Below are 27751 nucleotides of genomic sequence, written 5' to 3' on the forward strand. Positions count from 1 at the left end.
CTTCACGTTGATTGTTTTCTCAGTTCGCGTTCAGTTCTCAGTTTAGCGCTCAGTTCTCATTGTGTGAAACAGATCTACTTTGTTCGCTTTATATTTATGGTTTGTGTTTTGTAGGTACACTTCGTTTCTTAGTTTTTTAAAACTCAATAAATGGATGTTACAATTTAAAAAACTAAGATGAGCAAGTTAATGAAGCCGGAACGCCTTGCTTTAAATCCAAACGCAAGCACAGCGGCAAAAGAATGGAAGCACTGGAGGAAGACGTTTGAAAATTACTTGGCTTCTCTCCCCGTCCAAGACGAAGGAGAAAACCGGCGGGATGACCTGCGAATACTCACGAATTGTGTAAATTTTGAAGTCTACGAATTCATCGAAGACTGTCAAGATTACAACGGTGCATTGAACGTTCTTCAAAACTTATATGTGAAGCCTACGAATATTTTATTTGCAAGGCATCGTCTAGCCACTACCAAGCAACACCCAGGACAATCCTTAGACGAATTTCTTCAAAATTTAAAGCTTCTAAGCAAAGAATGTGGCTTTCAAGCCGTCGACTCGGCTCAATATCAGCAGGAAATGGTACGCGACGCATTCATCAGCGGCATTTCTTCCGATACAATTCGACAACGCCTGTTGGAAAACCAAGAGCTCAATCTAGCTGACGCATACACTCAAGCAAGCACCCTTGATCGAGCGGCAAGAGACACTCGGCTATTTCATGCTTCAAGAGACCAACTACAGGTATCGGCTGTCTCATCGAACTCAAATATCCATAGCGACGAAGTTGTTGAAGGTAAGAGCAAAAACACTTCTACTATCAGTGCTGTAAGCAACGTTGCAAGATATTGCTTCTTTTGTGGGGATTCCTATCATGAGAGGAAGAGATGTCCTGCCCGAAATGCAACTTGTTATCATTGTAATAAAGTTGGACATTTCGCTAAAGTTTGCAAAAATAAGTTTTCTCGAGGAAAAGTTACCGCTTGCGTTAATTCCGACAATATGTGCGCAATTCACCCCGCACCCTGCTGTTTGTCTCATGCTACAATGAAATCCTTCGTTAATGGCATCGAGCTGTCGTCACTCATCGACTCTGGTAGTTCTGTTAGTTTCATCAACCAAGACACTGCTTACAAGCTAAAACTTAAAATTGAACGCTGCGATTCCAAAGTCTCTATGGCTACGCACAACTCAAAAGAACAAGTCGTAGGTAACTGTTTCATCGATATCACTGTCGGCGGGAAATTCTACAGCAATGTAAAAGTTGGCGTTTTGCAAAACTTGTGCTGCGACATCTTATTGGGAGCAGACTTCCAAAGAAATCATCGTCGAGTAATTTTTGTATACCAAGGAGGTGAACCCGATTTTGTAGTTAATCAACAGAACGACCATTGCTCGGTGATCGCTGCAATAACTGATGAAGCGTCTCTTTTCACAAACTTGACGAAAGACTGTAAGCCGATAGCTGTTAAGTCAAGACGGTACGAGTCGGACAGAAAGTTTATAGACGCAGAAATTGAAAAACTCTCTTCCAAAGGTATCATCCGCCCCAGCAATTCGCCTTGGCGGGCTCAAGTTCTGGTCGTTAACAACAAAGAAACAAATAAGAAGAGGCTATGTGTTGATTATTCACAAACAATAAATTTGTTCACAAATTTGGACGGTTATCCGCTGCCACGCATAGACGATCTAGTTCATCGGTTGTCTGTTCATAAGTTTTTCTCAACATTCGATCTCAAAATCGCCTATCACCAAATCCCTATCGCTGAAAAGGACAAAATTTATACCGGGTTTGAGGCTTCCAGAAGACTTTGGGAATTCAACAGAATTCCTTTTGGGGTAACAAATGGAGTTCCCCAGTTTCAAAGGAAAATGGATGAGATGGTGAAAATTGATAAATTGAAAAATACCTACCCTTATCTAGATAACGTTACGGTATGCGGGCGTGACAAAAGTGAACACGATGAAAATGTCTCGCGCTTTCTTCATTCAATTCAGAAAAGAAAGTTTACGTTAAATGAAGACAAAACAATCTCGTCGGTCAAAGAAATCTGCATTCTCGGGTATTGCGTCGGCAATGGCAAAATAAAACCAGATCCCGAACGACTACGGCCACTGCTTGAATTACCTGCGCCCCAAAGTACCAAATCTCTCAAAAGAGCTCTAGGATTATTTGCCTATTATGCACGATGGGTCGTGAACTTTTCTGACAAAATTCAGAGTCTGAAAAACACTACGTCGTTTCCATTGAATCCAGAAGCGTTGAGAGACTTTGTTTCTATTAAACAAGAAATCTCCGAATCCGCATTGGCGGCCATCGACGAGACGTTACCATTTGTTGTCGAATGCGACGCGTCGGAGGTTGCAGTTTCTGCTACTCTTAACCAAGCAGGAAGACCAGTTGCTTTTATGTCAAGGACTTTTCAAGGGAGAGAACGGCATTATCCTGCCGTAGAAAAAGAAGCTACTGCAATCATAGAGGCCGTTCGCAAATGGGAGCATTTTCTGGCGAGACAACATTTCACCTTGGTCACAGACCAAAAGTCGGTAGCATTTATGTTCGACAACAGGAGACGCACGAAAGTTAAAAATAATAAAATACAGTGTTGGCGTCTCGAACTCGCATCTTTTTTGTATACAGTGCAATATAGACCCGGAAGGACAATGCCGGACCTGATACATTAACTAGAGCGTATTACGCGTCTACCGCCAGTTACAATTTAAACGAAATTCATCAGAACCTTTGCCACCCTGGTGTGAGGAGACTTTCCCACTTCGTACGGTCCAAAAATTTGCCATTCTCAATGGATGACACAAAGAGAGTGTGTAGTAACTGCAGAATATGCGCAGAACTAAAACGAAGATTTTTTAAGCAGCAACAAGGCACTCTTGTTAAAGCTACTCGCCCCTTCGAACGCATATCGATTGACTTTAAAGGACCATTACCATCCAGTAGTCGCAATGTGTATTTGCTCGTAATAGTTGATGAATTTTCTCGTTTTCCGTTCTGTTATCCGTGTTCAAACATGTGCACCGAAACGGTGATTAAGTGTCTTGATAATCTATTTTCTTTATGTGATAACCCCTACTTCCCGCGCCCCTGGATAAGACTGCATTTTGGTCACTAAAGTAATTACACTTGCAACGTACGTCATCCCACTACGATTACGCCAATATAACGCTGTTTAATTCCGACCCAATAACTCAGTTGGTTAGCGTGTGACTTCGTGAACGAAAAAGCTTCAAGATTAAGCAGCGCTAGTTTGACTTGCGAGGTGTGCGCTTTGAGCAAGGTATTCTAAGGATTGCTCTCCATTCAGCGGCATCTAATGGATGAAATAACTCCCCGGCAACAACGTGTCAACAAAAACTTCACTCTGTCAACCTCGGTGACTGGGTCGCGAAATTTTTTTTTCCCACGAACTTTTCTCATTTGCATATTTCTGTAAGTGTAGCCATTACTGGTTACCGCACGCGGTAACTGTTTTTATCGATTCATTTTTTCGCGTGGTTTTTAAAGTCAGCAGTCAATTCTCGCCCTCCAAGTCCAAATCTAAACATTGAACTTGAAAAAAAAAACAAAGCTCGGAGAGTGGAGACACACTTAATTTAAAAAGTTGAGAAAAGAAATTGATTCTGGTCACTCTAAAACAGGGGTCCCCAACCTTTTTATGATCTCGTAACACTTGGACGCTCTGTACTGCCAAGCGTACCACTTCTTGCAGAACAACTAATTTGATCGAATCATATTTTATTTAGAAGAATAATATTGGCCTACTAAAATAACATTAAAACACCACAACTAAATTTAATGAGATTTTTGTTTACTGTCCACCAATTGGTCAATGCGCGGTGTAAATTTGCTAACAGCGCATCGAAAGTCATTTCCGGGCGCACCTAGTCGGTTTTGTTTTTTTTGACTTGATGTCCAATTGTCCGTCATGACTGAAAATCCCTGCTCGCATTCCCACGAGGAAGGCAAAATCAGTAGCTGTGGAACAACATGGGAAGCTAGCGTTGAATATGAAGAGGCCATACTGAGCCAGAAGTTTATTGGAGAACATTCCTTGTAACCGTTATTGAACATTTTATTCCGATCTATTTTTAGCTTACAACTAGCATTATTCAACACTATTTGTAGGTACGGCTTTTCAAAGCAACTGTGCTCCTTGTTGAAAATTGACATGAGCTGTATTTTGAAGATCGTAATGATACGAAACAACAGGAATAGTTACGTAACAATAAGAATAGGCTTCGGAATTTTTTTTTGTAAACAAAACCAGATAAACAAAATATAAAGTTGTGAAAAAAACGGATCCTACCCGCATACCACCTGAAAAACCTTCGCGTACCACAGGTTGGGAACCCCTGCTCTAAAAGTAAGATATTCCGAATGTGTTTTGAGAGATTGGTTAATTCAGATTCCGAAATAATTATTTGCCAATGAAATTCTGCTGCAATCATAATACAAAATAAACTTAACCCTAACCCTACTTTTTTTAAAAGCTCTTGTGCACCGCAAAAGTTAACAAAAGTTAAGAAAAAAAAATTGACTTCGATGGGCGTCGAACTGTTGTTCTCACGAACATTAGGCACAAGATGAAACCACTGACTAAAAAAGTCAACGAAAAAATGTTAGCATTTACACGGTGTTAATACAATACTCTATGCGAAGTAACCGACAGAAAAATTTACCGCACGCAGTAACCAATAATGACTGCACTTACCGAAATACGTTAATGAGACAGAAAGTTTGTGGGAAAAAAATTTGCGACCTGGCCCTGCGTCAGTGGTTAAAAATCTCTACAAGTACTAAGTACGTACGGAATGGCCCGTTTCGGTGAGTCCGATTCGGTGAGTCCGATCTCTATTCGGTGATTTTTTGAATTTTTTTTTTTAATTATCGGGTATCGTAGCCTAATTATCATTGCCCTTTTAGGGTTAGGGGTTAGGGTTGGGGCTTAAGGGTTAGAAACTCACCTAATCGGACTCACCGAATTGGACTCACCGAATCGGACTCACCGAATAGTAGCAGCTCCAAGTACGTAGGCTCTGCGAAACTGCCAGGATTAAGCTCTCAAAGAAGCTTTTCCAGTTCAAAGATAAAGATTCAATCAATCAATTGTAGTTTAGTGCGGACATTGTCTGATTGATCATTGCATTTTCAATATTAACTTTATTGCTTGCTGGCAGTTTACATTTTTTTGTTTTTAATGTTTACGTATTTTTCTCGTTACTCCGCTTGGTAGGATCAGTCAAAAATCGAGATAAAATTTTAAATTAGAAATAATATAATTGCAGTTGTTGCACTCTCAAATGCAATTTATTTTGCATATTTTTCAAACTAAGTATTAAACCGCTTTTTTACTTCAAGTCCGTTAGAATATTGACTCGATGTAACCAATCAAATCATCTCTCATTAGGCTTTTGTAGGGACTTCAGAAAAAGATTATTTTCCCATGAACAGACCATACTATATTTATCTTGTAATTTAACTGCAGACAGTGCACACCGGTCTCATCAGTGCAGTAGGAATCTATGATGCACTGCACCGGTCTACACTGGAATAATGGCCATGAAGATATATATACCTGACATTTTCCCATTTGTGGTATATGTGACATTTTCCCATTTTATATGTGACATTTTCCCATTTGTGGTAACCAAAAATGGTACTACTGCCAACCTTGCCAAAGTGCTCAAACTGCAAGCAGTGAGCTTTGCGCAATACATAGCAAGGTGCCTCCAGTAAAGTGCTCAATTGGCATAAACCAAGAGCGTCAAGTGTTAAACTGTTTTATTTGCATCAACAGCGCACGGGTACAAATAATTGACACGGCGAGAGAGCACAAACAAACATAGCCAGGTCGAAGACTTTAGAAAACCGGCCTGCCACACCCCGCGGCGGCGGGGAGCGGCATGATTTAGGGGTGACGATGCACCCGGAGGGGTAAGTCCACCAGCTTAGGTCGCGGGGGCCAGGCTGGGGAGTCGAGGTACCTGTGGAGGGAGAGTGTGGTTCGAAAACGTTACATGACCCGTCCGCAAATTTAGAATGGCGGAGAGGGCCAGGGAGACAGGCTCTTTCTGCATTGCCCAGAAAGATGGCCTGCGACGGGCCGGGCGACCCGTCGCGTGTGGACGCTGGAACCGGCAGTAATTGACCGCCGGGCGGCGCCCACGTCTCCCTCACGCGACCTCGGCGCAGGTACTTGACTCTTATACCCGGTCTGCCAGTAGGCAGAGCGGATAAAATTGGGGTCTACCACGAGGAAGAGAGTCAACTATTTAAGGATAATTTGGTTCTCGTGGCAAACAAAATTCAAATAAAAATGTGGAGCAGAGGCTCGATTAATCAATAGAAACAAAAAATATAGGTGGGATTGTAATACATACTCACTGGAGAAGAGTAAGCTTTGATTCGGCGAGCACGGATGTGCACTGGCCAGACGTTGACGCAGGTTCGCCCAGCTGGGTCGGGGAGGCTAGCGATTGAAACTAGAGGCACTGATAGGCTACATTACCAGGAAAAATTAGAAAATTGGGGTGGAAATTTTGAGGCTGCATCGAGTTGATCAGGGGATCGTGTAGATCAATGCGTTGAAAGCAGAGCGAGGTTGATCCGAGCGGGCAAGAACAGCGTTACAAGGCGAAGGCAGCGTAAGATAATTCGAAACAATTGATTGATTAATACATAGAGATATAGTGATGATTGAAGTTACTTAATTGCTGTTAAACCATGTACATTAGACATTTTATTCCTTTCCTTTGTTCATTTTTGAATGCTTGGGTTTGATGAGACTGGAGCGTTATAAAAAAAGATGACACTGGTTTAACAGTGCACACCGTTTCGACCTCCCGGTCTCAGCAGTGCAGTAGTTACACTGGAATAATGGCCATGAAGATATATATACCTCCATGTGACATTTTCCCATTTGTGGTACCTAATCAATAACCAAAAATGGTACTACTGCCAACCTTGCCAAAGTGCTCAAACTGCAAGCAGTGAGCTTTGCGCAATGCATAGCAAGGTGCCTCCAGTAAAGTGCTCAATTGGCATAAACCAAGAGCGTCAAGTGTTGAACTGTTTTATTCGCATCAGTAGCTCACAGTACAAAAGATTGACACGGTGAGAGAGTACAAACAAGCATAGCCAGGTCGAAGACTTTAGGAAACCGGCCTGCCACACCCCGCGGCGGCGGGATTTATGGGGTGACGATGCACCCGGAGGGTTAAGTCCACCAGCTTAGGTCGCGAGGGCCAGGCTGGGGAGTCGAGGTACCTGTGGAGGGAGAGTGTGGATCGAAACACTATATGGCCCGTCCGCAAATTTAGAATGGCGGAGCGGGCCAGGGAGACAGGCTCTTTCTGCATAGCCCAGAAAGAAGCCCTGCGACGCTGCAAACAGTGCACATTTTTTTTTTTTTTTTGCACACCGTTTTTTGCACACAGTGCACACCGTTTCGACCTCCCGGTTTATCAGTGTTTCGACCCCATCAGTGCAGTATATATACCTCCATGTGACATTTTCCCATTTGTGGTACCTAATCAGTAACCAAAAATGGTACTACTGCCAACCTTGCCAAAGTGCTTTGTAATTTAAATGTTATTTTTCTGACCGAGACGCTTTTCTACAATAAAATCAACAGACGTTTTAGGAGTGTTCAAAAAGGAACTTAAATTGAAACAAAACTAAGGAATCTTGTAAGAAACAAAAGTTATTTTTTTCTGGTTCAAAACTGGCTCAAACTTAAACGACGGTGCTGTGTGAAACTCAAAACGAAAGTTGTTTTGAGTTTTGAGCTGGAAACATGAGAATTTAAGAACGCAAAAAGTGCCGTAAAACCCAAACTACAAAGCCAAACACGTTTTTCGAAAGTATTAGGTTAACAAAATGCGCGGTAGTTGCATTGAAGCAGCTTTTCGGGTTAGTGTTGCTGGCCCACCTGCAAACGTAATGTGAAAAACGATTTTGATAAAAAAAAAAACTCTTTGATTCCTTCGTTGGCTTCAAGATTAATAAAGTCCACCATTTCTGCAGTGCAAGACTTAGAAAAGATGTGCTTGCCATGGAATGAAATGAAGATTTAGAATAACATATTTTAACCTCAAACTTTATGTAAACTGAATATAAAAGATGATTTTGTCTTATCACCTTTCAGGATCAGTAAACATTTCTCATGCAAACCTTCAGAACAATGTGTTGACGATAGAACGAAATGAAGACCTAGAATTGTTTTGTTCTGTTGATCATGGGCGTGAGTTGAATGCGACATATCAGTGGAAAGTTCCGAATGGTTTTTCTGCTACAATTTCTGCACTCAGTCTGACACAATTAAGTTCATCGGATACTGGAAATTACACTTGCACAACAACTGATCGCTTTGGAAGCTTTACTCGAGGCATATTTGTTGATGTTATTTGTAAGTTTGTGTTTTCCAGCTGTTTAAAATTTGTCATTAATAAAATGAATAAACAAGTATGCCCTAATTTTGGAAATAAGTTTTGTTTATAATATCATCAACATATGTTGCTAGTCAAACAAAGGATAAAGATATAGAGCCATCACTAGATGTACTCGTAAACTACGTTATGTTAAATTGCAACTTTAACGTTGCTTACATGAACAAAGCTAAGGAAAGATTTAAGGCTGTGTAGTGTGTACAGTAAGCTATTATTATTTTTTCTGCACATCATCAATATTTAATTGTAGTTCAACAAGTTAAATTCCTTTCATTTTTAGCGGGAAATCGCAAAACAATTATTTGCGACAAATAACAGTGCTGTGTCTTCCTATTTTCTTGCAGTTGTACTACGTACTCACGTAATGTAATCCTCCGAGTTTTACGCGGTCGGCCACTGGGTCTGGTTGCAGCTTCGGAGAGTGTTTTCTGTGAACGCTAGTCCCATTGTAGGCCTATATAGGTTGCAATCATTCAACAAGGTTATCAAGTTTATGATAAACCAAAGTCAACTTAGAAAATTGAATTTTACAAAAAAATTCTGCACTGCCTGCAATTTATTTTCTTAGCATATTAAATTAAAAACTTGTCCATTCGTTTTATAGATGAACCTTATCAAGATAGGAACACAAAGTCGGATTCTTCTTGTCAATGGAAGCCACCCGGTCCAGGAGTTTGCATTGTAACGTTTTTTTCCAACCCAAAAACTGAGTTTGTATCTTTGACTAAAAACGGTAATTTCTAATTCACGAGTTGGTTACAATCTTTTTCAACTTTGGTAACACTTCAAGAACGTCTATTGTTCATCTCATGCTTCCAACGCTCAGAGCAATACACAATATCTACATTCTTGGCTGAGATGTTTTGTGAGATGAAGACGAATTCGATAGGTTGCTTTTTAAATTAACGTTTTTGTTAAAGTTAACATCTATTGACAGCTAACAGTTACTGAATCATAAACTAATATTGTTTTGTTTTATCATTATTAGTGCAGTGGGTTATCAAAACCATTGTGCAAATTATGACTAAAGCATGAAATTTTCACCAGTGTTAGTAGCCTACTATAGTACATATCATAAGGTTCATTTTACGATTGGGAGGTAAGTCAGATTTGACCTCTGATGACCTTGAGAGGTCAATAACCTAAACATGACCTAAATTACAGTTTTTCACGATTCTGGTGCTGTAGGCTATGTCTGTCTCGAGAATTATTTGAAAGACATGTTATGATAATTATTAAAGCATGGAAGTTTTTACCGGTGTTAGTACATAATATCATAAGGTTCAGAATTTTAAGATCGGGAAGTAAGTCAAATTTGATCTCTGATGACCTTGAGAGGTCAATGACCTAAATTACAGTTTTTCACGATTCTGGTGCAGTTTGTTTGTTTCGGGAATTATTTGATAGACATGTCATGATAATTTGTTGCAGTGTAATGTTTAATGTACATTAGACAGAGGCTATAAAAGCTTGAAGTATTGTGAGGCCAGGCGGGGCCTCAGGCACATGAATAGTACATATCGGTAATGAAATACAGACGAATTATCTATCATCATCATCATAATCCATCGTCGGTTTGTTCCCCACTAGTGGGGGTGGCCGATTGTTTCCGCGCAGCAATTGTTTTAATCCCTTTTCTCCATTTCACCCTGTCCCTTGCATCTTCCTCCTTCAGTCCGACTTTTTTAAATTCATCCTTCACTTGTCCATTGTGCCGCATAAATTCATCCTTCACACATCTATAGCCTATTGCCGCATAAATGTCGAGGTATGTCATCGCAGCTAACAGTCTCCCGAACATGCACATAATGCAGTGCACTTCAGTGCAGCTGTGCAAAAAAAACTTCTTCTTCAAACTTCTTCTTCCAAAAAAACTTCAGTGCAAAAAAAATAGTGCACTTGCAGCGTCCGGTACACCAAAAAAACCAAAACACCAAAAAACATCAACAACAAAAATAGTGCACTTGCAGCGGCCGGTACACCCCTTCTTGGAATTGCAGTAGATCAGTTCTTGGCAAGATTTTGATGCCTCTGGCAGTGTCGTCCAGAGAGGCTGCCACCCAGAAGCCTCCTTTGTCCATCCCCAGTCAGAATGGCTCGGAAACTTGGGATTCAGGACCAGAGTTTGGTTCCAGCAGTTGGCCTAGAAAGATGCTCGCTTGATGTGTTGCTGGAATGCTGTCTGCATGTGAGGGATGTTTTCTAGAGCCCTCGACTTGTGTGCAAAAAGCTGTTTCCTAGCGTCGTTCACTTCCTTGCCATCAGCTATCGGAAGACGAATGGTCTCTCGTGACAAGAAACCAAAGAGTTCAATCTTGTTTTGGTCCACACGAAGGAAGTCCTTCCAGTTCTTAGGCATAACGGTAGAGGGAGCCACTCTTTTCCTGGCACCCTTACTTTTCTTGATGACCCCTCTTCTGTCTGGTCGTACCCTTCAGGCTGTCAGGCAGATATACATCCCAGACGCGGTCCAGTCTTTGGACCGTTTCAAGTTGAGTGAACATGTAAGGTGCAAAACTGTGTTCATATACTCTTCAAAGGTCTTTGCCACAACAAGATTAACCATTTGAATAATAGCTGCCCCATCAAGGATTATAACATCAACCACATGTGCTCTAGTGATTTCAGATTTCAGGCAGTGTAGTATAGGGTTGCCATACCGTCCGGAAAATTCCGGACATGTCCGGAATTTAGGGTTAAATTTTGCGTCCGGGAGGAATTTAAAAATATGCTCAAATGTCCGGAATTTTATGATGGACGTTTTGGGGGAATTAAAATAGCGGGAATAATCCTGTAAATTAGAGTTGTCCTAGAAAATTCGCTCAACCAGCTCATTTTACTGCATCTGCAATCGTACTGTGCACACTGCCAATCCACAACATTGTTATTTCGTACCCTGTGCATGTTTTTACTACGAGGTTGTACGGAATTATGATGTAACAAAGAGTTTTCCTTATCAATGATGTTTACCACTTAGAAGTCAGTGTTACTATTTTAGTCTTTTTAAAACCAAATCTGGTTTATTTTGCAACCATTTGGTTTATTTTTTTCGATTTGTTTATTACTTTTTTATTTTTTTTTGGTTTATAATTTGTTTTTTTAACATAGCATACTTTAGGTCAGGTATTCGGTTCAATACTTTTCATTTCGGTAGCTGGCGCTTTAGCATGAGCACTAGCGTACGCAGGGGAGGGACATTGGCCCATGCCCCCCCCCCCCATGAAAATGTTGTGTGGCGTCACGATATTGAGATTGATGCTTTCAGTCTCTTTATGCTTGGGAATGATGCTTTCAGTTTTAAAAAAACTTGCCTAATTTTAAACAAAACTGCATCAAAAGAGCGAGTTTTGCCAATACCACACATTCAAACATTTCAGCCAGGAATTAGCAACAAGAAAACGTAGAGACTTAGCTATGTTTCCGAAAAATGCCGAAGAAAACATGATCTTATCCTTTTGCTATGCCACCTGACAGAACCATTTCACAGGAATATTTTTACCCACATTTTTGTTGAAAATGCTCTCAGAATGCACCAAATTCAAAGTAATTTTTCAAAATTTTCTGGAGGAGCCCCCCCAGACCCTCCGCCGCTGGATGTCGTCTCAGGCAAAAACGCTGTCGGGCTTTGCCTGCCGGTCGTAAAAACCTCCCCTTTCAAAATTTCTGGCTACGCTACCGTCAATGCCCCCTCCCCTTGAGAAAATACTGCGTACGCCACTGAGCATGAGTATTGTACAACGTTTTGCAGCTTTAGCATTTCGGTAGCGCATATATATGGTCTCATGAAAATAGTCATGCACTGTCCGGAATTTTGCTTTTTAAAACATGGTAACCCTAGTGTAGTAGATCTGCTTTGACTCCAATGCGCAGTTGGCCTCATTAAAATGACCATTATATCATTATCATTAAAATGACCATTACCATCATTAAAATGACCCCTATGGTATGTAATAACACTGGTGAAAATTTCATGCTTTAGTCATAATTTGCACAATTGTAATGATTATGAGAGGTTATCAGCTGCACTATATAGGCTTATGTGTTAGATGTTTTGTGTTAAAATCCTGATAAAGTAGTGAAGATTATTATTGTTACTACTTTATTTAGCTAAAGTGTTTGGTGTTTGTATTTTTTTTCTAATGTTGATGATTTTGAGCCACTAACATAACGAAAATGTTTTAATAAAAAACATGCGTTTTAGGTTCAATGGTGAAAAATGACGCATTAATGTTTTTGAACTCCTCTACCGTGCCAAAGGACCAACAAATATTCTCATTTAAACGAACAAATGTAAGTGACATGATCATAGGCGCCGACTTTTCAAAAAACCTTGGGGGGCGAGAAAGGTGATGACGTCATAACCATAATGCTATTTTGCTCAATTAAAATAGTCTTTGATTAAGCTTACTGTCTTGTTTATATTGACACGTAGGTCGCAAACCAAATTTATTAAAACCGCTGCTTGAAACGATTAGTTTTGTGCATGCAGTTTGCAGTACGCATAGTCGTAAAAATTTTGATATTGTTAAGTCATAATTGAAAGAACAGTTAGAAAACAAGTCGATTAATTTCCTTTTCCTTCGAGTGCATACCCAGACAGCAAATCAACCGTTTTTAGATTGATTCAACGTCTGCGGACGTTGAATCAATGTAAAAACGGTTGATTTGCTGTCTGGGTAACAACGATCAAGACAGTGAATTTATCGAAATAAAACGAAAAAAATGATGATCTTAAGCAGAGTGGAAACCAGATATCAGTTTTATTAACCTCGTTTTGCTAATTACTTACCTTCAAAGCGTTAACAACGGCGAAGTGTTTTCTCTTGTTTTTTATCGAAAGTCTTTATAGTCTTTTATCGAATACCGTATATGGCCTACTCGAGTATAGGTCGAGATGTTCGCAAGTGATGTTCACCTCAAAAAGACAGGTTGAACTTATACAGGGGACAAGCTGTGTTTTTCCAGGCAGTTTACAAAATGGACGCATTTTTGCTGCCGCAAAATTGCCGACGTAGATTAAGGAAGGTGAAATGGCGTCGGCCAAAGCAAAAGTTTTGAATACGTTTATTTGCAGTGATTAAACCTTAATTTTCAAATTTAATGATTTCTTGTCAATTCTAAACTTCATGCGGGAAGTGCAGTATACGAAGGAATGAAGTGGAAGGCCATGATGATGAGTTCTGCCATGGCATCGAAACAGTGACAGACTTCTGTTATCTGGGTGATCGGATAAATGGAAGTGGTGGATGTGAAGCAGCGGTGACAACAAGGGCAAGATTGGGCTGGGCAAAGTTCAGGGAATGTGGGGAAATGTTGTATGGCGGAAAATTTTCACTAAGGATGAAAGGAAAAGTATATCGGAGCTGTGTGCGGCCTGCAATGCTATATGGTAGAGAGACATGGGTATTGAGAGAGAGTGAACTGGCAATCCTGAGAAGAACGGAAAGGTCAATGCTGGTGAGAGCAACGTGTGGGGTGAAAACGAGAAGGGAAAAAAGGACTGAAGAATTGTTGGATATGCTAGAGATGAGAGAGACCATAGACCAAATGGCAAGGGCAAATGGAGTAAGATGGTATGGACATGTGATAAGGAGGGAGGAAGGAAGTTTTCTTAGAAAGGCACTAGATCTAAAGGTGGATGGGAAGAGGAAACGCGGTCGTCCAAGAAGAACGTGGAAACAACAAGTGAAGGATGAATTTAAAAAAGTCGGACTGAAGGAGGAAGATGCAAGGGACAGGGTGAAATGGAGAAAAGGGATTAAAACAATTGCTGCGCGGAAACAATCGGCCACCCCCACTAGTGGGGAACAAACCGACGATGGATTATGATGATGATGATGATGCACTTGTTGAGCAATATGCAAAGTTCTCGAGACAAAACAGCAGAAAGAGCTGTTTTAAGAGATCATTTATTTTTTATTTTTGGGTGTAGGATATACTCCTTCTTATTACGTAACATTCCATGATCGTTGAAGTCGATGTCAAACCTTAGCGGCCGCATAAAACAATGATGTTAGGTTGGCTAGGTGATAATAGCGGTAAGAGACGTCGTTAATGCAGGCAATATCTGCGACCAAGATCATTAAACACCTTTTCTTTTATCGGCTTTCGATTTAATTCTCACACATTGCGAACAAAACAATGCGTTCTGTTGAATCATAATTGTCTCACAGCGGGAAGACCTCGTTGAAAATAGCGCGTCTAATTTAGCTGGTTTACTTAATATTGTCGTGAATAGTTACGTGACTATTCCAGCAGCGTAAGTTACTCTGCGATCTACTTTGAAATTTCCATACCGTATGTCAATCCCAATACTTAAATGAACCATCGAATGGTAGTGTCGGGAATAATCTATTCGACTTATACACGGGAGAAGGAAATATCACCGATTTTCCGCTCAAAAGTAAGGGTTCGACGTATACACGAGATTGACCTATACTCGAGTATAGGCCACACGGTAGTGCAGGAGTGTCATACAGATGAGTGTATGAGATGTATATATTTTCACAATATATAGCCTACATCAATACAGTGCTAATTGATTGTTCGTTGTGTCGTAGTTTCAACTCGATAAAGTTTGCTAAAATTGATTTCATGTTTGAAGTCACAAAAAAATCTAATGGACGTTTGGATAACTCGTGAAATGAGAATAAACATTCAACCTCGCATTCGCTTTTTCGCTACCACGCGTTTTGACTTTGAAGTTGCTCCTTACGCGCGGGAAGATAAGCAGTGAGGGACTGTGAGCGTGCGTGCCTTGCGCATCTCACTCTCAGTAGTAATTCACGTTCCAGAGAAAGCCATGCGATCAGCTGTTGTTTTGCGGTCAAGAGCAACGTAGGCTGTTTTTCGCTTTCGGCATTCTTTAAATCCGTTTAAATGATCTAAATTTCTTTCGCGAAGTATTTTATCTTTGAAACACCACTTGGAATAGATATTTTTGTTGCCCCTCAACCATAAATTTACGGGGGGCGCCGCCCCCCGGCCCCCCGGAAGTCGGCGCGTATGGACATGATTATTAAAGTTATAAAGTTGCTTTGCTGAATCGTTTTAAAACCAGAGTTGCGGAATCGAAATTCAAATTTCTGTTTCAAGGTGACTTCTAAGCAAGAAATTACAGGTTCAGTTTTTCAGCTTCATAAGACTAGTATCTTTTACCGTGACGCTGTGTGAAAAATCTTTTATTCGCCTTAGATTACTTCCTGATTTTGTGGATGGACTTTTGTTATAATGATATCACAATGTGTAATCGTAGTGTTATACTATGCCAAACGTTGTGAATTTGTAACAGAAAGCAATCGAAGATGTCAGCTTAAGTTACAATGCCGTTACTCATGGGCTATGCATGTGATACCGTATCATGTGTTGGTTTATTTTAGTAAACTTATATTGCAGTCAGCAATTGACGGGTATAAGATTTGTTTTTGGAAGATTCAGGTTTGTTTTCTGATTTTTATAAGAAAAGCAGATTCAACTCGTTTGCTTTTCATAAGCTGTTTTGCAGATAGTTCCTTGATCAATTTTTTTGTAAAATTGTTTGCAGAATTCGATTTTCAATAATGATTTGTAGCGGTCAGGTGCATCATGCCTTCTGCCACTCCTACAGGAAAACGTAAACGTCTGTTTTCGTTACTCTTCTAGATTGTTACAATCTATTTCATAATTTGCCACGAGAATACTGTGGGATTGTATTTGGTTATTTTTATAAAGACAAAATCAATAACCATTGTTCTTCAGGTGTCTACTGACGACAACGGGTTATATACGCTCACTCTTTCCTCGTCCGCATATTTGGGAGCGTCATCCACGTTCAATTTTACTGTGACCGTATCTAATGGAAGTTCATTGGCAGCTTCTACAAGTTTGGGTTTTACAGTTGGAATCAGTGTTGCCGGTTGTCTGCTCTTATTGGTACTTATTCTTCTGCTTTGCTGCTTTATAAGACGAAGATTATCTAAAGACAAAAGTGAGTAATAACTGTCAATGTGATTAAATATAACGATCTATACTACAATACCGAGCGACCACTTGGTAGTATAATCGATGTTCCAAGAAGTGCCACCAGCTTCTGGCGTATGAGCGCTTGGGACGGGCTAGTTGCCCTGATGGAGGAAATGCCATCTAAAAACATCTGTTGATTCGAGCTGTGGCACATGAGCAATGTTGTGCTACCTTGCTCAATGCTCAACCACCTATTGCCTTGTAGGGCATGCCTTTTAATGTAAAAACTAAAGGTAAGAAGCGTTTATCACAAACCGTCGATTGCAGAGTGGAGTCCCTTCGACTATAGACCTTGATTTGAAATTTCAATGGATTCATATTCGACTATAGACCTTGATTTCTTTCATGATTATGTTGGACGATATCAGAATACTAGTAAATTAACACTAGGTCCAAAGATCATAATATGGTTAATTATGTGTATAATCTGGATAATTATGTGTAGGTATATCCTTTTACTTTCTTTCACAGGCTCGCTTTCTTCTGCAGGATTCTAAAAACTTAAGTTCTTTTTTTTTTAAAACTTCTGTTTGCGTTTCTTTGCAATTGATGCATATATGCTTATAACGAACCTTTAAGCATAGGCTACTTTTGGCAAAATAATTTTCCATGTGTGTTTTCAAATAAATGCTGTATGCATAGCTTCAGGTTTTAAATAATAGGATGATTCGTACGACGACGAGAACGATTAATGACAATTTGCAGCTAAATTAATGTTTTAAAATTTATTTTTATAGTAAACTATACAAGTCTGTAGCGCACCCAGTATGGGGCTAAGGGGCTCAAGCCCCCCCCCAAACCCACCACCAAAAATGAATTTTTTGTATGTTCTCCATTTATAGGCTACCTTTTGCTTACAGGTTAGATATGAATAAGACACAACAATACAACAGAGCTGAGCATTATAACAATATATTTTACATATTTACAAATAGTTTTAACAGTCGAACGTTTTCAGTTTAACTTAAGCCCTCATCAGAAATCTGAAAATATTTATAAAAATGCAATAAATTTAAACTTTTTGAAGGTAAAATGATATTAGGAAAAGGCAACTACATAAATAACTGCAAAAGAATTTGCACCACAGGGAACGTGATACATCAAGTAAATGTTGAAGAGAATGGGCGCGCCTCCAGCAAAGAATTGTTTGTTTAAATTTGGGTTGAAGCGTTTGATTAACAGTGCTTCCTATCATAACAGTGACTTTCGGTGTCAAATTGGGATTTACTTTTGCGTAAAATTTTAAATGAGTCAGCAGAGAATTTTCGACCAGTGCAAAAAGAACACTCCATGATATGGTCTTTGATGGCACTTTTCTTTAACTCCCTAAAGTTCAGATGCTCCCGTAGTCCCGTACTCTCGTGGTCAAATGTCTGGTGGACATACCGATGTACCGTACGTCAATGCCGAATCACACGGACCTGTAAAACTGTATACGACATTTGAGCAGAGAAACGAAGACGTCTGGGACTTTAGTTGAAAATACGAACTAAATTTGAATCTTTTGTAAGTAGGAAAAACATCCACATCAAATTTACTGTTTACAAAATTAGTGTTTTGTTTCAAACTGTTTTCGTGCTAGTTGTTGGTTTCGCACTTATTTGTGTTGGCAAACGGAAAGCTAATTCTATTTTGTCATAGGCTATATGACGAAAAAGTCGAAATCTATAGAAGATTGCAAGAGTGGACGTAGGGATGAGGATGCTGATGGTGCTAGTAGCATGGGCAGGCGCAGATTTATGGGGGGCCCAAGGCCCCCCCCGAAATTTTGTGAAGAATTGTTGAAATTGTATGTTTCCGCATCAAATGGTTTGATATGCTTCTAAACAGCTGATCTTAGTCCCACGGCGGACTTAACTTATCCAGGGGGGGAGGGGGAAAGAATAATTTGTTGTTATTATTATGGTTGAAATGATCTATCGATCAGACTCCGTTATTTTCTTTCATACAACTTCAAATACATTTTAATGGCAACATTTGCAACATTTGTTGGAGCTGACTCAGCTGACTGAGCTACCAACGTTGAACCAAATGACGTCAGTTGAAACAGTCTGAAACCTTGAATGGCTGTTTTATAGTTTTTAGTCTTCATTATAATTTCAATCTATTACCGTATAAGCCTGCAAACATACAAATATCCAATTGGTCATGGACACTGTATACAGGGTTTTAAACCAGATTTCAAGTTTACTTTGCATGCTTAGCAATTTTTATTCAAGCAAAATTTATTTTTTAAACATTTACAATTGATGAAAATAGCTGTTTTAATGTCTATTTTATAACATATCGTGTAGCCTACGGTATGTCGTAGTATCATTGTTCATATCTGTGTTATATTTTTCTTTCTTTTTAATTGACTTTTTAATTTTCTAGTGCCCCCCCCCCCAAAAAAAAAATCCTAGATCCGCGCCTGAGCATGGGGTTTACTAGGCCACTTCTAGTCTGATTGAGAGAACGAATCCTGATGTATCGGCAACCGGTGGATTGTAGCCTAAGTGCTTTTAAATACCGTGTTAATCAAAGGGATGGGCATTGACCTATTGTCACAGTCACTATTGTCGCAAATCACTCGGCCTGCATTTCTGAATTAGCCCCCCCTAAATTTTTTTCTGGGTGCGCTACTGATACAAGTATGCCGTCAATTGCGGTGTGGCACCTCTTCGACAATAACTCTTGGTTTCTCTCGTGATTATTAACAGTACGCTGCTCTAGAAAAAGATGCCTACGGCTCTTATTAGGGCTATGGCCTGCTGAACTAATAGGAGTGTGATGCCTCAGATGATTTTCCACTATTTGTGCTTCATGCAACTCACTATTTATTTACTTGGACGTATCCAGGTTTACATCCAGCGGTTGAAGTAAACTATGGGAGTATGACGCCTCAAATGATTTTTTACTATTTTGTTTCATGCAACTTAGCATCATATCCTTGCTTGGAAGGATAATGTAAATAAGCTCGTTTCCTCAACTTTGTTGAGCTTTATTCAATGGTACCTATTCATTTATAACATTAATAATCAAGAACTCGGCAAGCCATTGAAAAATCAAGCTCAAACGCTGATCGAGAAATATATTTCGACAAAGCGTGCAAAGGGAATACGATCCTACCAAGAACGTAGATTTTTGATAAAAAACCGAAACAGAACGAAATTTGAAAACAGAACTTGAAACTTGAAACAGAACTTTTCAAGGAAGTTTTGGTCTACCTTGACCCCGCTGTGCTGCGATGTTGACACATCTGACCTGTGAGATCCAGCTTGAGTTGCGCTCAACGTGACCAAGCCATCTCAGTCTGCCTAATTGGAGGACTTCACTGATGTCTTTTATTTTGACTTGTTCAGTGGAATTGAAATGTAACTTTGTTTGATATTTGTTACTCTCCCGTACCTATCCAAAATTTGCACCCTTGTGTTTTTTTTTAAGAAGGGATGAACGAAGTGTTGTAAATGGATGTGATATTCCTGAAATCAACATTACGCGGCATGCAGCGCAGACTTGGCCAACTAGAACTTTTTTAGATTTTTAAAATTAGATTATAATTATAATTACAGCTATTCACGTTTTTACAAATTAGACTAGAATTAGAGCTACCCAAATTTTCACAAATTAGCGTAGAATTCAAACTAGGTTAGATTTAATTTGACCCTGTTATCACATATCTTTGGATAAAAACGCCAATATGGCAACTCTGGATCCAAGCATCAAAACCACTTACGACTTACGTTATAATAGACCAGTGGTTCCCAACCTTTTAGACCTTGCGGCACCCTATCAAAGAGATAAATAGTTTGCGGCACCCTGGCAAAACTGGATCAATTCTATGAGGTTTCTGTATTTCAAATAACTGTATGAAATAACACAGAATGAGTTGTACAGTAGGCTATAGCGCGCGTAAATAAATGTTGTTATTCAAAAGTCAGTGTAAAATTTGGGCTTGACTTCTTGCACAAAGTCCCTTAATATGTGGGGGCACATTCGATAAAGCCACTCGCATTTATTCCTCGACTACAAGCAGTCGTTCTCGTTTTTTAGTTCGTTACGGAAAATCCACTCTCACATAGGTAGGCTATGACATGGAAAACTGCAGCAAAAGCACAATAGCTTTCTTTCCAACGCAAGGATATTTATTTTGAATTTTTATCCAGAAGTCGTGGAGAGGCATCTGCTTGTGCATAAGCTTAAAATTTCCATCGTTACGAATGTCAATTAATTCTTCTTTAAGATTCAAAACAATATGAGAGTCCATTAAAACTGGATTTCTCGAATTCTTTGCAAAATAAAATCATGAAACCTGGCAATAATGGTGCGTTTTAAACGTTTTTATGGAAAGAACAGCAACGAGTCAAAATCTCTTTCACGTTGTTTTTCCTGGGCGAGAAAACAAAGGCTTGCCGCGGATTACCTACTTACCGTCAGCGACTTCTCCACTAAGCGACCCTCCAGAAAGGAGCCGGGAATAACTACGAGACGCGCAACTTAATGCGCACTGAAACTCGGTTAGAAATAAATAAATTCCGCACTTAACGGGTTAAAGTTAAAATAATGAATGGGCCGGAATATTGCAATATCTTGCGGCACCCTTGAGCATTGCAATTGGCACCCCAGGGTGCCGCGGCACCCCGGTTGGGAACCACTGTAATAGACATTGTGATGTAAGTGAATTGATTGACCGTTAGTCGGTTACGTCACACCAATGTAAGTGGTATACACTGACAAAGCAGCAATGCATTTGTTCGTATTAAAATAGTCATCGGCGTAGTTTGGTTTGGTTTGAACCATGGAAATTCCAGATTTTAGGGTTAGATGCACCTTTAGCGGATGGTTTAAGCAGCCAATTAAGCTAACAGAGAATCAGTTTACACGAGATTCATCTGTGAATCAGCAATCGGCGATTCTAATCACCGGATTACGGTTGATCCAACATGGCAAAAATAGTCCACTGAATAAGGTGCTTAATCTGCAGACTTGCTTATGCGGTGAATAATAATCTACTACTACTACTATCACGTAAACTGTACATGGTTGTGGTATTGAATAGATTCAAAAAGTTGATCGTGGCTTGTGCCGAAGTAGGCAGGCACTGAGTCATGGCATAGCGTGCGTTGTTGCATGCCATACAACAATGTAGTACTCTATTGAAAGTTGATGACGAAAGTGATTAATGCATGGGCAAACTGCACGGGATCTTGTTGCTTGGAAACTATGTAACTTTGAAAACTCGTCACCATGCAAAGCTTGAAACTTGACACGCAGATTGGCTTCCTTGACTTCCCCTGCACTTAGTGTAAACTGCTAATAACCAGATATGTTCTGGATACGACAAAAGCAGTCTCTATTTTGTTTCTTTATTCCTTTCTCGTCTACTGGGCACTTTAAGCCCCACCACAGCAAACCCTGCCACTCTCATAGCATCACGATATGTTATTCTTGAATAGTTGTTTTTAACAACCTTTCACGCTGTAATCATGTTATTAATTAATAGTTTGTTTTACTTGCTTTTACTTTCATACATTTTGCTGCTGTTTTTTTTCTACCATTTGTTGGTAACTTTATATGGTCACAACACCCAACATCGCATGAAACTTCTTATCCAATGAAACTTCTTGTTATAAACATGTTTACTTTGCCCCTATTACCTCAACGTACAGGACTCTGCGACAGCAGATGCAACAGATGACCGAAACCACGAAGGGGCTTGTAGCCATCGAGTCAATTACTTCCATTATTTTGGCGTGATATTTAAGCGTCTTGCCGAGATACAGCTGCGTGCTTTGGGTGGTGTTGAACCGACATGGCATCGAGCATCGAGCAGACGTTCTCACCACTCGACCACGCCGCCAACGGTCCTAACAGGCAGAGATGTCGTTTGAATGTTGTGGACATAACTTTATCTTCACGTGTGATTTGTCTTTCTTTGCAGATTCATTACAAAAAGAAGACCGTGCAAATCCGTTGTATGGTCAGCAACACCAGGATCCCAACGAGACAGCTTATGCTGAAGTTGATGTGAATGCCGCGAGCGGTGAGAGTTTAAATTGTGAAAAGCAACATTGCCTTCGTCTTCTGGTGTCCATTTACTGTTTAAAGCAAGAATGGTGCACGATGTTTTTCTAGCAGGATGCTCCCTTCGTTGGCGTTGTGTTCTAACTGAGTTTCGACACGCTGCTACAAATGATTGATTTTTTTCTCTTGGTATCATGCAAAGTGACTGGTCAAAATTTTGGACAAATTTTGGATCAACTTCTACATTTCTTCTTACCTTACTGCTCGAAACCAAAATGTTTTGGTTTATTTTAAATTTTTGAAACAACAATTTTCTAATTATTCAAGTTGAGGTATTTCTCACAGAAATAATCCGAAGCGTTTTGTTTCGACAAAACTTTTTGTTCTCTTGCTTTCATTCCGAATTTATTTACAGGGTGGCTCAGTGAAATGTGGACAAATAAAAGTTAGGTTTTTTAGTTATTTGAAGGCCAATAAAAACTACTCATATATCAAATAAAAAAGAAATGTATTGCCTTTAATAACATCTAAGAATTATTCAACATATTCACTTTTTTCCTTGACAACCTGGCGGAAACGAGGGATCACCAAGATTTGGTCAGTTTTTGCTTCATAACCTCAACACTTGAGTGGAATACAGCGGAGGACTTCTACTCCGAGATAGACCATATCCCAAAGTCCATTGGATTTAAATCAGGGAAAGATGAAGACCATAGTTTTTTGGGCCAAAACGACTTGAAACTGTCTTTGCACCATTCTTGGACCAATCTGGCTGTGTGAGAGGTTGCTCCATCTTGCTATAGTGTAATTCCTTCATTTCCAGTGACTTTCCTCACTCAAGGAACAACTTCATCCTTTAAAATCTTCAGATAAATATGTTGGTTGATTTTGACACCAGCCTCGATGAAAATCTGAGAGGTTCTAAGACCTGTGAACGTAACTCCTGCCCACACTATTACCGAAGCTGGTTTGTGCCTCCTGAATGAAGTTCGACGTTCAACAGGCACTGAATCTTTAGATTTAATCCAAATCCGATCATTTTGGCTGTTGTGTATGGCTTGGGCGGTGAATAGTCACCCAGTGACTTCTTTTTTATTTGTAGGTTCTGGTGAAAAAGAAGATCGTATAAACCCTCTTTACCAAGAAACTGAACATGTCGGTGCAGAATATGCTGTAATCGACACACGGAAAAAGAAACGAGGTATGTCGCTGCAGTGGCGTAGCCAAGGGGGGTTTTGGGGGTTACAACCCCCCCCCCCTTTGGCACGCGTGTGACGTCACGATATTGAGAATGATGCTTTCAGTCTAAAAAAACTGCCTAATTTTAAACAAAATTGCATTAAAAGAGCAAGTTTTGCCAATACCAAACATCTCAGCCAGGAATTAGCAACAAGAAAACATAGAGACTTAGCTTTATTTCCGAAAAATGCCGAAGAAAACATGATCTTATCCTTTTGCTATGCCACCAGACACCACCATTTTACAGGAATATTCGTAACCACATTTTTGTTGAAAATGAATGCTCTCAGAATGCACCAAATTCAAAGTAATTTTTCAAAATTTTCTGGGGGAGGCCCCCCAGACCCCCCGCCGCTGGGTCGTCAAACCCCCCCCCCTTTCAAAATTCCTGGCTACGCTACTGTGTCGCTGATACGGTAAAAAATGAATTTTGCCAAGCATTATAGAAAGTAAGTATGGAAACAAAACAATCAATCAACAACGCCTACAGACGTTAAATTGATGTATTAGAGATCCGATTTTGCTAGCAGGAGCGGTAGGCGTTCATCAACCCCGCAAATCACTTCACGACACAAACGTGGCCATAAGGAAATACCTCAGCTAAGCTGAATTGTGTGACTAACTGACCATGCTGATGTAAATGAAACGTTACTGAACGTAATTGTAACTTAACATCATAACACAAATTCCCAACCACAGCAGGGATCTCTGAAGACAATATAGCTGTTGATATATCAAACTTAATTATTCTCCAGTTGAATGTCTTAACGTGTTATGTTTTGATTAGGAAGGTCTTATCAACTTAGGTAAAAAGAATTTGAATCTGTGTGGTAAAAAATTACTTCAGTTTCAAAAAATAGTTCAAATAAATTGCTTAAAACAAGTAAAATGTCACCAAAAGGCTGAAAATACATATCATTAGGTGTTATGTTGAGGTGATCGTGGTAGTTGTGAGCCATGTTAAGTGGTGGTTTTTTATTTCTAGGTTCTAATGAGAAAGAAGATCGTATCAACCCACTGTACGGAGGAACTGGTACTGATGAGAAAGAAGATCGGGTTAATCCACTGTATGGAGGAACTGAAAACGTCGATGCACAATATGCTGCGGTCAACAAAAAGAGAAAGAAACAGGGTAAGTCAGCTAACGCAATAGCCAGCTGAAGTGTGAATCTTTGTGTGAACATTCAAAGGAGATATGGTAGCGGGAAGGCGCACCTCTCAAATTGGCCCATTGGTCATATTGCCGACCCAACTACAGCATTTGTGACGCGACAACCATGCATGAACTGAAAATGTTGAATATGCTGCAGTTAACAAAAAGAGAAAGAAACGCGCAATGTCGTTCCTCAACCTTCATGACATGTTTAAGCCGTGGGTTTTCGTGCACTTCTTTACTTTAATTATTATCTGATATTAGTCTAAATGTACGTATGTTAATCTAATCATAATCACTGTTTCATGATTTTTCTTCAAATTGCTTGATAGGACGTGGATTTTCATTTGAAAGAGTTGATTTACGTATTTACGTATTGACAGCAAGTGTTTTCGACTAAAACGCCGTTCATTTTAAACCAACAAAAATCGATAACAATTTAGGTCTAAGTAAGCAATGAAACTAAAAACATCTGGCTGATCACCCAGTATAAAAATGACATCATAACTTCTCGGAAATAGCTGGCGCAAGGGCTTTTCCTTCCACGTTTAATGGAACAACAAAATTAATGTGAAACTGAAAAGCGAAGGCGCCATTCCCTGGTTCACGCGACAGTAGCGTTGGGACCGAGACAGCTCTTTTATGACTGAAACTGGGCACTTTTTGTTCACTTCCTTCTCGAGAAGTCGATGCTGTAAGAACTTCAACTCAACTGTAGAGTTCAACAAATGAAGGCAGATTGCTCACATGAACACCTAGGCCCGGATTTAGGGGAGGGACAGAGAGTGCAGGTGCCCCGGGCCCCCTTTTGAAGGGCCCCCCAACGTGGAAAAAATGCGATTTTGTGTTATTATTTTTTTCTCTTTCAGCCTTTGAAGTTTCTGCAAAATGCTGTGCAGTGCTGGATTAATGCTACTGTAGACGTAGAGGTTGTTTTTCGCGCCGTCGTCGTGAAAAAATTTTTTGCACGGGGGCCCCCCGACCTAAACGTACCCCGGGCCCCCATCAGCTAAATCCGGCCCTGTGAACACCAAACAAAGATTCTACCAGAGGGTGAAACAAGCAAACGAGGAATGAAAAAGTGATTGATTGGAAAATATTACACCAAAATAGGATTAAATCATGAATTACATGAATGAACCCGATAAACTTAGGCACCAGCCCAGAAAGAACGTACCCCATAAACATTGGCTCGTAAAAACACGAGAAATATACGTGTATTACACGAGTTTCCTCAGAATTTTACCTGTTTTTTACGTGTTTTTCACGACCAATGTTTATGGGGTAAGCTTTATCCTTATTGTAAAACTTTGGTTGAGTTTGGTTTGTTGTACCACGGATTTATACAACCGAATAACGTCAGTAGGTTTAACATAATTTTTCTTTTATTTACTCGAAAAATAGAAACATAACATAACTCATCCCCTCTTGAATCCGAGTTTATTGTTCATTTCTTCCAGGTAGCTTTAGATAAGCGTAACTTAAAAAAGGAATGAATTTTTTTTGGGAGATATTATTTTTTTCGTGAAAAATTGATGATTTTACTTCTGTCAGTTTAAACTGATGCTAGGAGGTTATAGGTTAATAAAATGAACTGCCAAACGGTATATAATTATATGTTACAGATGTAATTATTGGGCTGTTGCGATTGAATAAACAACGATATGCTCAAAACTTTGGAAATATTTTATTAACGTTGTGTCAATATTTTTTCACGTGAACTAAAGTAACAAAAATTATTTTTAGCCCATTGTAGTCCACTCTTATGTGTCTTATTGTAGTGACCCATAGTCATGCTCATTGTTGATTGTTGGACATGTTTGTTCGATATAAAACATAACGAAAAAGAAACACATAACACACTCTATATTTTGAGAATTGATGAAAAAACATGACGATGTAATAATTTCTTCGGATGCATGGACGCCATGATTGTTTGCTTCAGGACAATTTATTTTTTTAAGCTGAGTATTTTGACAATCACTTTTTTAAAAAGTTAAAACAGTGACAGGATTGTTGCTCTTGCGGTTCTTTTCACATTTTTCGTCACAAAGCTCCCACGTTTACTACCCGCGTTTGAAAAATCCCACTTTTTTGCATGGATTCAACGTCTGCAGACGTTGTTCACGACTTTGCAGCGGTTCAAGAACTCCACTTCCTGATGTGACGTCACCTTGGGATATGAAAGTTCATGAACATTTTGTTTTTTCCAGGTAACAAAACTTTTGGAAAAGGACCAAGTTAACTTTTGACTTTCCTGGAAACCTGATTGATAGAGAAATGTTGAAAACATACTGTTGTAGCTGTAGTGTACATCACTGAGCTTCCTGTATAGCAATGTCTGTATGCTGTTGAAAACGCTCATTTATTGGTCGTAAAACGTGTAAGAAAAATGAACAATTTGCTGATAAATTTCCATTTTATGAATCGTAATTATGTTGTTGACTATGACGGCCACAGTTGCTCCATTAATCTGCTAATCAAGAAATAAGCTTTAACAGAGATATGATTGTCCTTGCATTGCGCTTGTTAAGGATTGTGATGATTATGATTACATTCAATGTCTTACATAGCATTTCTTGTTTCAGTTTTCTGTTGACTTAATAAAATTTAGGCAAGCCAACAACGAATGACAAGTGTTTACCCGGCCGTACCCTGATGTGACGTAATTTCCTTTTTTGTGCCGTTGTAGTAATCTATTGTTGGCAGCCATCATAAAATATATTCCACGCAAAGCAGACATGTACTGCTGCATGATCTTCGTCATATTGCTTTGGTTGCCAAGTGTTGGTTGACTTAGAAGCAAAATTTTCCTAGTCTTTTTTTTTGTTTATTGACAAGGATAAGAATATATTCTCATCACATTAAAAAATTAAGCATTTTTCCAATGAGCAA

The 27751-nt window shown here is 39.5% G+C and overlaps 1 protein-coding gene across 1 annotated transcript; it reads left to right on the forward strand.

Moving 5' to 3' along the window:
* Positions 1-177: 177 nt before the first annotated feature.
* LOC145780544 (uncharacterized) lies at positions 178-27745 on the forward strand. The gene is made up of 6 exons (XM_082592171.1): positions 178-2544; positions 16198-16426; positions 22382-22483; positions 23567-23665; positions 24689-24835; positions 27070-27745. Exons 1-6 carry the CDS (start codon positions 178-180, stop codon positions 27099-27101), a joined length of 2976 nt encoding a protein of 991 aa, XP_082448297.1. The 3' UTR covers positions 27102-27745.
* The last annotated feature ends 6 nt before the right edge of the window (positions 27746-27751 follow it).

The sequence above is a fragment of the Aplidium turbinatum genome, chromosome 12 (genome assembly GCF_918807975.1).
Source record: "Aplidium turbinatum chromosome 12, kaAplTurb1.1, whole genome shotgun sequence".
Lineage (NCBI taxonomy): Eukaryota > Metazoa > Chordata > Ascidiacea > Aplousobranchia > Polyclinidae > Aplidium > Aplidium turbinatum.